General features: G+C 37.4%; 1 protein-coding gene across 20 annotated transcripts in view; it reads left to right on the top strand.

Annotated features, from left to right (window-relative positions):
* LOC107035045 (ankyrin repeat domain-containing protein 26-like) overlaps positions 1–14,697 on the top strand; it is a 139,397-nt gene that overhangs the window by 73,957 nt on the left and 50,743 nt on the right. For 17 of the 20 annotated variants that reach the window (XR_012072435.1, XR_012072436.1, XM_072960728.1 and 14 more), the window contains 8 exons: positions 51–120; positions 4,440–4,533; positions 6,982–7,010; positions 7,197–7,269; positions 9,137–9,289; positions 10,887–10,960; positions 11,451–11,592; positions 13,733–13,943. Coding sequence is in view for 18 of the 20 variants with exons in the window: in XM_072960728.1 (XP_072816829.1) it covers positions 51–120; positions 4,440–4,533; positions 6,982–7,010; positions 7,197–7,269; positions 9,137–9,289; positions 10,887–10,960; positions 11,451–11,592; positions 13,733–13,943 (846 nt within the window). In the remaining 2 variants the exon portion in view is untranslated. The remainder of the gene's footprint in view (positions 1–50; positions 121–4,439; positions 4,534–6,981; positions 7,011–7,196; positions 7,270–9,136; positions 9,290–10,886; positions 10,961–11,450; positions 11,593–13,732; positions 13,944–14,697) is intronic. The other 3 variants (XM_072960730.1, XM_072960738.1, XM_072960737.1) reach the window with 3 other exon arrangements.

Genomic DNA, 14,697 nt, shown 5'->3' with positions numbered 1-14,697 from the left:
GTTTAAAGAAATGAACTCACTCATTTTTGATTTGTATTTTTGCTCCAAAGAGTTTCACCCAAACATGATACTGATGATTCAAGGCCTACATCAGATGATGACTTAGATCTTGCTCCCAAGGTAAAGTGTTCTCTTGTGAAATTAATTTTTCTGCTCTGAATTTCGGTTTGTGTAGTATTTACTCTTAAAATTTAGCAGTGGTCTGCCTCTCATTGTTTTAGGTTTGTATTAGAAAGTTGGTCAGAGTAAACCATTGTGTAAAAATATGGCAGGTTGATTTTTTTCTTTTTCTTTTTCTTTTTTTTCACTTTGGTAAATACTGAAGATAAGGCTGAAGCAAAATGGACTAGAAGATATATAGTGACAGGAAAACTGTACTGTGAAAAGGTTTCCCACAATAGAGGAAGTGTGAAGCTTGGCCAAGGATGAGGGTTCTTTGACTTCTAAACCACACTGACGGCACTTGTATAACACTCATGCCTCAGGGACATCTTCAGTGCACACAGCTACTTACTGTGATAATCATGGACTCTTCCTGGGGCCTTTCAGTTCCAAAACTGTGTAGCGTGTGTCTTTTTTTTCCCCCTTGGACACTTTTTATTTTGGTATCAGTTGTGAGGAAAGAGGTTTTTGTTTTGTTTGTTTGTTTTACTTTATTTCTATCTCGGGTTCTGCATTAAGAGTAAAATAATAGTTGAAATTATAAAAATTTAGAAATTAAAATTGTTTCTCAAAATCCATATTACAGATTCCTCTGTTTTCTAAATTAAGAGTATAGTCAAAACTCTTTCATCTTATTGAAGAATACATGTTTTCCCTGAAATAACAACCAGCTCTCAAAGTAGACTCTTAATAACAACCATATGATGAAACCTACTTCAGAATTCTTTTGTGTTATAGTTTAAAAAAGTATGTCCAGTCCTCGTGTCCCATTCTAAAATTTCAAGTTTCAGACACTTGGTAGTATAGTTATTTACATATTCATTTTATTACCCCTGCATCAGCATACACCGCTAGAGATTAGGGAACGTAATTGTGCATTTCCTGGAGCACCTAGAATAAGGTCTTAAGTGTAAGAAGCATTTTAGTATTTTCTGAATGTGAGTGCATGAGGAGACATGGACTTCTGCACCATGCTGCAGGTGATAGAACACGCACACTCTATCGTAATGAAATCCATTTGATGGTACAGGTAATATAATATGCGTACTATGTCATAATGAAATCTATTTGAATTCTAAAAATACGACTTAAATTTCTATTCCCTTTGTTTAGGTTGTAAAAGTTCAGTTGTTATGACAGGAAATATGTCTTAAATGCCAAGGAAATAGATAAGAAGTATATGATGAATAGGAATAAGCTGCAGTCTGTTTTCCAGTATCTACCAGTTGTGAGCTTAGAATTTGAGATGAAAACTTTTTAACCTTTTTAGCCCCCTCTCATGTTCCATTCAATCTATCTTTTCAAGCTATATATTATCCTTAGAATCCTGTACCTGTTCTTTGTCTAGGTGGAAAGTTGATGTGTTAGGAACTTTCTAAAATCTATTCTTCTCTCTAGTAATAATTCACAGTGCTCAGGTAGTGAGAGATGACCATGTTCAATTGAGTGACTTCTAGTGACAAAACTTAACTCTTACTTAATAGTAGTATTTAGAAACAAACGGTTGTAGATTAATACAAGTCAGTATTATTGGGAATATACTATGAACAAAGGCCTTTGTTTTATATATCATGTATTTTGATATTTTTATAAAATTTGCTGAAGAATAATATATATACTTGCATATGTAATGTATATATTTTTATGTATATGATAAAAAGGTAAAACAGAGGCTTTCATTCATAGTATATCCTTAACAATACTGATACATCACCGATTATATATAAATGCTGAAATATATGTATTTCTCCACATACCTTGTTATACTTACATTTTCCTTTTTTTCTTGCCTTAAGTTTGTACTTGACTAGTCATGTTCAAACATAAATGGAGGGATGTTTTGACTTCACTTTCTCACTTTTACATTTGCCCAGCAAAATTTTTTCCTCATTTTAACCCAAAGTTAGTAAAGTCATTCCGTGCCACATGTCATACCACTGCAGACTGCGCTTCTGTTAGTTTTCCAGACTCACCTAATGAAACTGGTGTATGTAGTGCAAAAACCAAGGCTTAGAAGTCATAGGGAATCAGCTTGGGTTCTGAAGTTACATTTTCTAAAAACTGAAGAAAATAATTCTTGGTCAGCCTGGGACCAGCTGTTTCTTTGTTATAAATGAACGTGTCAAACTCTTAGTGAGATTAGAGAGAGAAACAGGTTGTACTAAAAAAAACAAAAAAACACACACAAAAAATGGTGTTTTTGTTTGTTTAACCACTTTGACCTTGAAAAGACAGTGCTTGTGACTTCAAGGTATTATTATATTTGGATTGTCAATTAGAGCTGCAAAGAACACTTCAGGAGAAGCAAAAGCATGGGGAATAGTAATAAGTATGTGGGGTTAAAATAGCAGCAGTTTGGTTGAGTGATGTTTCACTGAGGACAGCCCATTTCGGGTAGGGAAAATAGCGTGCACTGAGTACCTTTATGGCGACCGGACTTGAAGGAAGCTAAGTGCAGGGTAGAGGTGACCTATTCCAAGGTGATAGCCGTGGAAAGAGGTTAAAAGAGCCTGAACTCTTGGATCTCGGCAGCTCCTGCCTGGTGGCACGGCACTGTACTTGAAGTCAGCAGACGTAGCATCCTGGCTCTGACCCACTGTGGGATCTTGGAAACACTTGTCTGACTTGTTTGAATGTCAGTGACCTCGTGCAAAAACACGGTACTGATACCTACCTCTCAGGTTATGTGTCATGAATAAAAATGTGGTAACAAATGAGAAAACACATTGTCAACTGTAAAGGGTGCTATAGAAATGTAAGACAGAATGATCACAGTGGCCACTAGTGACCTACTGAAATGTTGAGGACACTTTTTTAAAATCTGAAGGACAATAAAATGGGAAAGTTGGAGCGGGCATGGGGAGTTCTCATTTGGGGTATGTTAAGTGTCAGTAAACTATTATCGGACATCTCCGATAGGTATATAGTGCTTTGGTACTTGACGCCTTCTGGGGATTTTAGATGTTTTGACCTTAAATAAATTCCTGTTCCTGAACACCGACTAGCACCAGGCAGTTAGACACTGAATGTAGCAGCTGAGGGGTTAGGCTGTAGTGGCAGGAACAGAAGAACTAGTAAACAGGAACCCTTTATCAGGGACAGTAAGTCCTTCATATAAGGAACGTGGAGAGCATTAGGTTACACAACAGTGGGGGAGTTTGTAGTTAGGACGGGGGTGGAGTAAGGGTGGAATTTAGGTAGTCAGGAAAGAGCTGAGTGTGGCCAAAGCTGCCAGGTGACGGACAGGAAGGAGCCAGTCACACGTAGGTCCCGGGGAGTGATGTTCCAGACAGAGAGAACAGCAGGTCCCATCTGCTCATCACGGCACTCCAGCATCTTGGAGTGGCCAGGAAGCAGCAAGTGGGTAACCGTCCTTGGAATCACTGTTATTGTTGTGTGTAGAGAAGAGAATGTGCATGATAAGGGCCTGGCACGTGCGGGTGGTCACTAAACAGTGTTCTTATTCTTCCCTTAGTAAAGTAAAGCTTATGGTAGTTTTTTGAAGAGCTGCATAGCTACATTTAAAATTTCTCTGCTGTTAATTTAAACATGAATGTTTTTCTTTCTACTTTGGTACTTTATTCAACTATTTTTCCTATCAATAAAAGTTGTATCAAATAATCTTTAGATTCTGCTAAGCCTTTGTTTACTGAAATGTAGCAGTTTCCACAGTGTTCTGTTAATACTCAACATGACAGACTCCAAGGCTTCTTTTCATGCCAAGTATGTTATTTTAACATTAAAAACAATATCTGTCCTAAGAAACATTTTAAATTTATAGCACGTATACTTATTAAAGAATATATTTAAATATGCATATTTTTAGTTTTATTTTTTATTGAAGTGTAGTCAGTTTATAATGTTAGTTTCAAGTGTACTGCAAAGCAATTCAGTTATACATATAAAAATAAGTATTTTTGTAAATGTCCTCTTCTTTTGTCGAGGAATGCAAAATGGAATTAGGTGTTTTGAAGTTAATTCTTTGTTGAAATCTGCACGTAGGTCAGTATTTTGTCTATGAAAATATTTGGTCTGGCTTTCCATGCTCAGTTTACAGTGTCAAAAGCCAACTAAAGATAAAAGATAGACTTGATCTAGAGAGTGTATATGAAATTTTCTATTTAAATGTTTGGGTTTCCATGATATGCTTATTTTGTTTTTAAGCCTAATTGCTTTTAAAGTAGGAAATTAAAAAATAATAATAAGATAGGAAACAGGTATTTTCTTAGGGATCAGGAAATCTTTATGGAACTCATTATTAATATTAATTTTAACAGAGTACCTCCGAGATTCAACTACGGAAGCATGTTCATCATTTATCTGGAGCTGCAGGTCTAGGAGAAAAAAATACATTACATGGACAAATAGAAAGTAAGCACTATGTTTTATAAAAAAGTCGTTTGACAGAATGTTGATTTGAAACACGGGTTTGGATCTATTCTCTCAGCCAAAGAAAATCACCTGTTGAACGTATAGTGAGAAAAAAGCGGAGGAAAGGAAGTAAATTGTGTATGTTATCAGGTGTCAGCAACAGATTAAACTAGAATGCTGTTTAAGGAGCTCAGTTGTCAGCTTTCTTTCAAGATGCTCTGTGACCTGAGGACAGTCAGGAAATCAGGAAGAGGGAAGGAGAGAGCGAAGAATGAGAGAGGTAGAGAGGAGGGGAGTAAATGAAGGGAAAGGAGGGGGGGTCCCTGGCAGGAGGTGGTAATGAATGTAGAACAGTTCTTTAGAAGAAGGAAGAGGAGTGTTTGAAATGAGGCAGGTATGAAGTGAGCTGCTTCCAGCACCAAAGCTTGTCCGGGAAGCACAGCCGAATGTCCCACTCCCCCATCCCCCTGACCGTTAGGAAGGCAGTGAGGACTGCGGTACCTGATCACGCAGAGCTGGGTGTGCCTGCCGTGGGTGAGCACAGGCATGTGTGGTCAGCTGTCAATGTCTGGAGCTTCGCATCATGCAGCGTGCTGCTGCTTTATAGGATGGTGTCTCATAGGCCAACAGAAGAGAGTGGGAAAGAGGAAGAGAGCAGGGTGCGTTCCGGGGAGGTCAGAGGCGCTGTGGAGCCTGGTAAAGAGTCCACTGAAAAGTGCAACTCCTGATGCAGCTTCTGGTTAAGTGTTACAGTGAGACACGTGCGGCTGGATTTCAGAAGGATCAGTTAAGTCCGAGTGCTGTAGAAGCAGACTCGGTATAGACCGGAGTTGCTCACATTTTACTCAGTCACCTGGGGACCCGGTGAAAAGTGCACATTCTGAGCAGTCGGTCTGCATTTCTAACAAGCTCTCAGGTGATGCCTTTGTTGCTGGTCTTTAGATCACGCTCAGAGGGTAGACTTGTGTTTAGGGGAATCTGGAAGAAGAGCCACTGGGGAGTTAAAGACAAAACAGCAGCAAGGAAAAGCATGATTTTGTTTTTCTTTCTGAGCACATTCATAGCCAGAGCGAGGCAGAGAATTAAAGTAGAAATTAGAGATGTAAGCTACTGCTGCTAAGCAGAGAGGGAAAAGAAGTGGTGGGCATCATCCGTCCAAAGAATAGAGAAGGGGAAGAATTAAGACCGCAGATCTAGAGGTACCTTTGAAGAGGAAAGTGGAAAGAAGGAAGGAGGGGGAAAAGGCCGCAGGTAGGTGAGTTTGGAATTGAGGGGAAACTTGAGAGAACTCCTTTTTGATGGCATCAGCATATTTGCACTGAAGCCAGGTTAGATCACTGCCACTCCAGAGAATACTGCGGAATCAGGAGGGGGCCTAGAATTGGGGTAAACCACAGCCACTCCTCCTATCAGGCTTCAAAGATACATGTATTGGTATTTGTTATTCAAGTGAGATTAATTTGAATATGAAGCATTGGCTGTGTTGTTGTTGTTGTTGTTGTTGTTGTTGTTGTTTTTAATGATACCTAATTTTTTGATAAGATATTTGTTTCACAAAAATCCTTTTAAACATTAGCCTGATTTACCAAACCAATTTTGGAAGTAAAAGAAATTAATAGGATTCATTCCATAAATGCTAAAGTTGTTATTTTCAGTGAGTACTACACAGGTTTTGAAATATAAAAGACTTTCAATGTCTAATAATTCTGTGGCAATGAAATTTTTTTTTGATCACCAGATTTCAGTATTGAAAACTCAGTATACATTCTTTCTTGCATGAGTGGATCAAGAAACTTTGACGGCTAGAGGATCCAAGAAATGTAGGCATACCAGTAGCCCACGTGGGTATAGGAAAAAGTGAATATTTTTCTGAACGATTATTCTACAAGTGTGTATCCAAGCTGATCAATTCATAACACTTTCTCTGACGAGAAGTGAACTGCACATTCAAATGAACTGCCATCACAACTGTGGACTTCCTAAATCACAGGACAAATTGAAGAGCATGATAAATACTTGTAGTCTAATGGTGTCAGTCGCATGAAAGATGTGCTGTTGCGTTTTACCGTCAGCTTTCACATTTGTCTTCTTGGAGCCGTGACTTGTTCCTCTGATTAAAGATCGCTTTTCTCCTCCTCAGGCAGCATGTTCACACTTGTATATGTGCACGTTTCTATTTTATAAAGTCATTTGAAACATAATCATACTTTTGAAATCTTAACTGCATGTTTTGTTAAACCTATATTCCTGTTCTTTATTGAGTATCTATAATGGATTCATATGTCTGTCTTGTTGCTGTCCTAACTGCCCCTGAAAAACAAAACACCGAAACCTAACGTGTTCATTTCCAAAGCAAGCATGAGGATTGTGCTCAGTACTAACCGCATGACTGGATAGTTGGCTTTCGTATTTACTTATAATCGATTATGTGTCCCTTTTGGCTTTTAGGTTCTACTGAGAAATATCCTCACCTGAAGGTAAAAACTTTTATACTTTTATCTTGAATTTTTTTTTTTTAATGAGGGTACTGGGAATTTAGCCTAGGACCTCATGCACTGCTAAGCAGGCACTCTAGCACTGAGCTAGACCCTCCCCCCTTGAATTATTACTACAGATTGTATCAAATGTACATTATTAATCGGTTTGTTTCAAAAACCATTCAGCCTGCAGTTGGAGTGAAAGATTCTGTTCCTAAAAAAACGGGAGCAATGAAGAATTTACAAAGACTGAAATCAGGTAAATTATGCAATACAAATTTAACTATGAAATGAAGTAGTCTTCTTATTCCTAATTCCTTTTATTTTTTCAAATTTAATTGAAAGGTGACACAAGTAACGCAGATGTTACGATCGGTATCCACGTTTGAAAAATATACATAAGCATAAGAAATAGATTTTTAAAATGTCAGCTTTGACTTGGATGTTTTTGTTGATGTTGGGAGACACCAAAGTGCTCAGTTTGGAGTCCCTGTCCTTCTCAGGGATTCTGAGAGATTGATTATTAGGTTCTAAGATTTTTCCAGAGTTTTAAAATGCTTAATTGAATTCTGACCTTTACGTAGGGTAAAGCTTCACTTGCTAACATGTCAGTCATAGTTCACTTTAATTATTTCATCGAGTGCTATCACATTGATGGTATTAATTTATTTCTGTATTTATTTATTAATGGAGGTCCTAGGGAATGAACCCAGAACCTTGTGCATGCTAAGCATGTGCTCTACCACTGAGCTATTTCCCTAGCCCAAAGATCTTAAGCCAACTGGATGTTTTGATTAGGAGAGTGTGTGTGTGTGTGTGTGTGTGTGTGTGTGTGTGTGTGTGTGTGTGTGGTGTCTTTGATTATTAAAAATGATGGAAGTTACTGGTCCTGCCTTAGTATTTGGTAGACATGATCTTTTAAAACAATAATCCTAAAAGTTTTGGGGTTTAGGATATTTTTTATACTATTAAAAATTATTGAGAATTCTGAAGAACTTTTAAGTGGGTTGTGTCTATTGATGTTTAGTATATTAGAAAATAAAACTGAAAGATTTAGAAAACAAGCACACAGAAACATTCCATTAGCCATTAGAGCTATGATGTTATCACATGTCATATATCTGGAAACTTCCACTGCACACTTAACGGAGAATGAGAATGAAAATAGCGTTCAGTATTATTGTGAAATTAGTTTTGACCTCCTGGACTCCCTAGATGGAGGGAACTTGGGGCTTCAGGGCTTCTCAGATGGCACTTGAGAACTGCTGTTTTAAACAGGGTTCATGGATGTGAAACGATAAAGGGGCCCTTGTGATGAAGTGGGCTTTAAAGTTCACTGCTACATTTCTTGCCTTTTTTTCTTTAACTTGTCTCTAAAAGTTTAAATCTGACAACTTAATTCTTTTAAGAAAAGGAAAACATTTTTGTTACATATTTCCTGTCTCGTGGCACCCTGTACTCTATGGATCTAGCTTGTACCTAGACTTACCCTATTTTTATATGGAGAAAATTAGTCACTCAAGGCTATCCTTTCTATGTAAGTTTATGATGATTATCCAAGGCTTAAGGTAAGAATTCTGAAGATATTGGTACATTGAGGAAAGACTGTGTCTCATTGTAATGTAAGTAGTACCATTCAGTAAAAGTTTTCTTAAAGCCCATGTCTCTAGGACACAATACTGTCATGCATATTTAAACGTCTGGTAAATGTCTGGTTAGACATACATTTTGTTAATGAAAAAATTCATATGTTGAAGAATCATAATTATTCATAAAGCTCTTATGGAATATAGACTGTTTTATAGAGAGTGATGAGTGAATCCAAATAAGTAATACTAGGAAGTTAAAAGTAGAAAAAAGAGAGACAGTGGTTCCCTATGTGAACAGCAATGACATGTAAAGTACAACCAGCTGGGAAGGAGCAGTGTGTTTGGGAGGAGAGGAGGACATGGGGCTGCTGCTCTGGGAAGAGAATTCGTACAAGTTAGTCAAGTTTGTTTTGTTATTCACATTTTAATAAGTGGAAACTTCAGATGGGGATTCTACTAGTTTGAGCCTCAATAATGCGGCTGGTAAAAGAGCCAAGCATTTGAAAGTTGATAAATGTCCGTTGGTCTCACAATCAGTGACCACAAACCAGTCAGCACCCACAGAACTGAGGCAGACGGCCCTAGTAGACAAAGACCGGATGAATATTGGAGCCGTGTCTCTGTCAGAAAACGCAGCGCTCCGTGGCCTGTGTGAGTCACAGCTGCCAGAGAACAGAAGCAGCAAAGAAGGTAATAAAGCAGCACAGAGAGCTAGCCATGGCCTACCTGTGCGTGGCTTCACCATACTCTGACTTTGCAGGAATCATTTTGTGGCAGGATCTCCTTTGTGTTTACTTCTTTTATGCAACCTACAACTGGACAATACCTTTTGGCATGACATTTACATTCATCCTCTGACAAAGCAACATATTAAATAGCAAAGGGAATTAGGAGAAAGTAAGTTCGTTCAGACTAGTGTTTAGCACAGTCCTGAGAGCGGGTAGGAGAGTGATGTCTAGAGCTTTGTGACTAGTTGGGAAACCTAGGTGGGCATCCAAAGATTCCCTTCTGAAAATACGATTTCTTAGCTTTATTTTCATCTAGCTCTGAATTTATAAATGTTTGTTATAGCCATATTCAGTGTAACTGAAAAAGCACCTCTGCAACTAAATATCAAAATATTTCTAGTATATTCTCTGCCTTTCTGTATTTTAGAAGTGGCTTTCCCAGCGGTAGTGGCAGACATTGGGGATTTGCTACACAGGACCTCCTTCTTAACTGTGTCCACATCGTATATCAGCTTGTTTTATTATTTGTAATGGATTGATAGGTTGAAAAGGATATTGGTTTTTCAGGAGTGCTTTATCACTTAAAAATAATATATGGAATATCGATTCTAATTCTTCTAGGATACCCAGTCTGTTGATTAACCACATCTAATATGTGTTCTACTGTATATACCAATTAATTTAGTGCCTTAATCAGTGATATAATCAGAGCTGTAGTAATAAGTCATACAATGTTTTTTCTGCTCCTATAGTTTTATCTTTTCTTTCCTTACCTGTAGAATTACTGTCGTATTTACAAAAGATTCTCAGTTATCTCCTATAGTAGTGACTACAAGCTATAAACTCAAAGTTTTTCTAATAAATACTGTTTATACAAAGATACTTTTAAGAGTTTGTCCTCGGCAGCAGAGGAGCAAAGAGGATAGACATGTAAAGAAATAGTTTGCAGTTCAGCTGGTGAAGACACACTAGAAAAATCTGTGAAGTACCAAGGTAACTCCAAGGAAAGAGATCCCTGTGTCTCTGCAGAAAGACAGCTGTAATCAAGGAGGACTTCACAGAGCAGGCTGAGTCTTCAAAGAGGAAAAGGAACTTGTCAGAACAATAGAGGGAAACATTTCAGATAAAGGAAAGATAAAAGCATAAAAAGTAGCAGTAATTTTGGAAACCATGAATAACATTGCTCTTGAAGCTTGGTATGTTGTTAAAGAGGTACTGTTAGGAGGTAGAGAATAGAGTCTATCGTGACTTTGTATATTTCTACTGTATTTTTAAATTTTGTTTTATTTCTCTTTGTTTTGTTCATGTCTGGTGAATCAATTTGTGAGTGAAACTTTGAGATGTTTGTATGCCTTTAATCTGGTAACATCTAGTATTTCCCAGTTTGTTGAAGTTTTAAATAATTAGAAGTATTTCTTAAAGAAGTAAATATCCAGCTAAAGATTAAGCTTAATTTGAACTATCAATTGATGAAATGTGTTTTATGTTTTTATAAAGATGATGCCTTTTATCTAGCTGTTCTAAGTAGTGAATTTTAACTAAGCATATTCATTTTTCAGCAGACCTAGACTTAGAAAGGACATCTGAGGAAGAGGAAGAAAGACTTGATGGAAGTGAAAATAACTACTCACTGGTATGTAAAAATGTAAATTTAAATTTCTGGTTTAATACTGTTTTCTGTGCTTTAATAACACAGTTCAAAAAAAGTTGCCTTTCAAACTAGACTTTTAGAGTCAATAAATAATTATTTAATAGTTAGTTTTTAATAGCATTTTATCTAGTTAGAAAACTTAAAGTATCGTTAGGATCTATAATCATTTATAGTTAAACTTTATCCTTGGAATTGAGGCGAAAAAACCTTCCTGAATATTGTTTTCCTGTAGTAAAAAAAATTATAAACGATAGAGTGGAAAAACAGAAAATCCTCTTTGTTGTAGAAACATTTACTTAAAAATCACTTAGAAACACTATTGATAAAGTTAGCCTTTTGACAGAAATCAGTTCTTTCGAGAAGTGTCTGTGTTTTTGCTCTCATAAAAAGATGGATATCTATCACCTCTGTACACTGAGCATATTTTATAACTATGTTGGAGACACTGTGAAATAGCATTATTTACTTGTAGGTCAAAGAGCAGATGAATTCTGTGGATTTCCTCGATGACTTAACTCTGTCACCGGGGAGAGCTTCCGAGGATTCCGAGTCGCTTTTCCATAATTTTAAGGACACCCTGAGGCCAATCAAACGACTTGGCCCGGAGAGTGAAGGTAGGCCCCCCGTGTGACTGCACAGCCTGTTCAAGCGTCTCGCGGTGACGCGCGCACACCCAGCGCTGCCCGGGGAGCGAGGCTGCGTCACAGGCCGCGGCGTCTCAGAGGCCTGCTCTGTGTTGAAGCAGAAGCAGACGTGTGCGCTGCCAGCCAGGGGCTGTGGCCGCCCCTCTCCCTGTGCTTTCTGTTGACTCTGCTGCCCCTACGCCTTCACCCGAGGTCAGGTCATCACTGCTTCCCTCCTAGAACGCTGAAATCACCTCAGGACTTTCTTCGCCGCCGCTCCGCCTCCTGGGACCTTGGTCTACCCCGCAACCGGGATTACTAGACAGTTTTTAAAATTCAGGTCTTTGTTACCTCCTTGCCTAAAATCCAGCTCCTGCTTCTCGTAGCTCCATGGTTAAAGGCCACAGTCCTCTGGCTTCATCTTGTTTCCTTTTATTACCCCTCTTTCCACATGAATTTTAGAATCAGCTTTTCAATGTAAAAAAAAAAAGTCTGCTAGTGTCCTGGAAATGAGATGTAGATTATGTTGAATCTGTAGATTAATTTGGGGAGAATTGACTTCTTAACTATATGGAATTTTTAACCCCGAACAAAGTTTATTTCTCCGTTTACATAGGTCTTCCTTGATTTTCTCAGTAATATTTTAGAGTTTTTAGTGTCTGGGTCTTTCCGTCTTCTATGAGTTTACCTGTATTTCTTATTTTTCAGTGAAGTTAAAAGTTGTATATTTTTATTTATTTGTTTTAAAATAATGTATTTTAAATTTTAGTTTCTGATGATAGAAATGCAGTTGATTTCTGTATGCTGACCCTGTGCCCTCCAACCTGGCTGAACCCATTTGTTAGTTCTAGTAGCCTTTTTATGGATTCTCTCAGATTTTCTACATAACCAGAGGTGGTCAAGCTTTTTCTTCTTTAAACTACTGTGTTACTAAGGGTAGTTCACATTTAAGACTTGCAGCCAATGAATACATTCTCTGTCACAGCTAATCAGCTCTGTCACTGTTGCAACAAGAGTAGCCATGGACAATACACAAGTTAATGGACGTGGCTGTAATGGACATGGTAAAAGTTTATTGACCAAAGCAAGCAACCCGGCCCACAGGTTGGAGTTAGCTGACTCGCACCATGCAATATTTCCCGCTGATTAGCAGACACTTTTACCTCTTCATTTCCCATCCAGATGCCTTTTGGTTCTTTATTTTGCCTGATTGCACTGGCTCCAGTACAGTGCTGATTAGAAGAAGTAAGAGAAGCCACTCCTGTCCGGTTCCTCATCTTCTGGGAAAAGCATTCCATTTTTCACCGTTGCATATGGTGTCAGCTGTAGGCTTAGCACAGATCTTTGTCATAGTGAAGACGTTCCCTTGGTTCCTAGTTTGCTGGAAGTTTTTATCAGGAATACATGTTGAGGTTTGGCAAGTGACTCTTTATCCACTGACATGATCATATGGTTTCTTGTTTAGTTTGTTAATATGATGAATAGCATTGATTTTTAAGTGTTAAAACAGCCCTGCATTCTTGGGATACACCCGACTTGGTCACGATGAATTATCCTGTATTGTTGGATTTAATTCGCTAATGTTTTTTTAGAAGTTTTACCTCCATTTTCATGACATTAGTTTTCTTTCTTGTAATATCTTTGTCTGGTTTTGGATTCAGGGTGATGTCAGCTTTATAGAATGAGGACATATTTCTTCCTCTTCATTTTTTGAGGAGAATTTGTGTAGAATTGGTATTAAATTTTCCTAAAATATTTGGTAGAATTCTCCAGTGTAACCATTGGGACTGGAATTTTCTTTGTCGTAAGGTCTTTAAATAGGACTTTTGGTTTTTAAGATATAGGGCTTTTTAGCTTATTTGTTCTTTCTTAATTGAGCTTTTGTAATTTCTCTCCTTCAAGGAATTTTACCCACTTCATCTGAGTTGTCAAATTTATTTGCATAATGTTCATAATACTACTTTGTCATTCTTTTAATATCTGCAGAGCTTAGAAGATTGTCTTCCACGTTATAGATGCTCAATATCCATTTGTTCAATGTATGGATGAATGAATGTGAAAATGCACAGTCCTTTATACACAAAAATTATTCATATATTTTGTTTCTATTTTTGTTTTCTTCCTAATGCAGATTCTGATCGGTTATTGAAAATTCAGGATCCAGTTGATTCATTCAGATCAATAGAACTTAAAGAATCTGACTGTGCAGTACTTAAAGGAAAACTTAAAGAAATGGAAGATAAGGTGAACTGGCTACACACAGAGCTGCTGAAAACAAGAGAAGAAAAATCACAGTTAAAACTTCAAAATATGGAGTGGGAACGAGAGCTCTGCCGCATGAGGTACTGAATTTCTTGGTTTTAAAGAAATATTCGAACTCTTTATATTTACTTTAATACTGTAGGTATGTAGGAGAAGTCTTATAATTGCTAACTTACCTTTTGGGATTTTACAGGGGAGAAAATTTCATTAATATTGTGGAATATGAGACTCTTGGAAATAACACAGCAATATATATATATATATATATCTCCTCATTCTATATTTCTTTAAAAAAAATCTTTGATCCTTATCTCTCAATTGTCCTCCAGAAAGTTTATATTACTTTACATTCCCACTTGCAGAATTATGAAATGACCATTTTTCTCAAGGCAGAAACTTTAAAAAAAATTCATGCAGTTTGATTCTGAACATATGAATGGATGGACAAAAAAGTAAAGTGGAAAGTGATTACTGGTTAGTTTATTCAGCATCTCTCTCATGCAGAGATAAGATTAGTTCCAAGGTCTATGCTGAAAGCATGGATTACTCTTTATTTTTTAATTACTTACTATGGATCCTGCCTTGTACCAAAAGGGATTTAAAAATGATTTACTAAATAAGTAATATTCAACAAGGTAAGTTCAAAGTGTTGCAAAAGAAGAAACATAGTGTAGGGCATCAGGGAGTAGACTCCCCAGCCTCACCTTGGATTATGCTAATTAGCGGGTCTGTGTTCTGGAAAAGATGCCTGTGGATGTTACCTTCCACTGGAGATCATGTAGGAGTCCCTGTGATACTTCAGGAAGTTGAAATTTTATCCCTCATGAACTTATA

This window comes from Vicugna pacos, chromosome 5, assembly GCF_048564905.1.
Source record: "Vicugna pacos chromosome 5, VicPac4, whole genome shotgun sequence".
NCBI classification, from domain to species: Eukaryota; Metazoa; Chordata; class Mammalia; order Artiodactyla; family Camelidae; genus Vicugna; species Vicugna pacos.
This window is presented reverse-complemented; position numbering and strand designations above follow the sequence as displayed.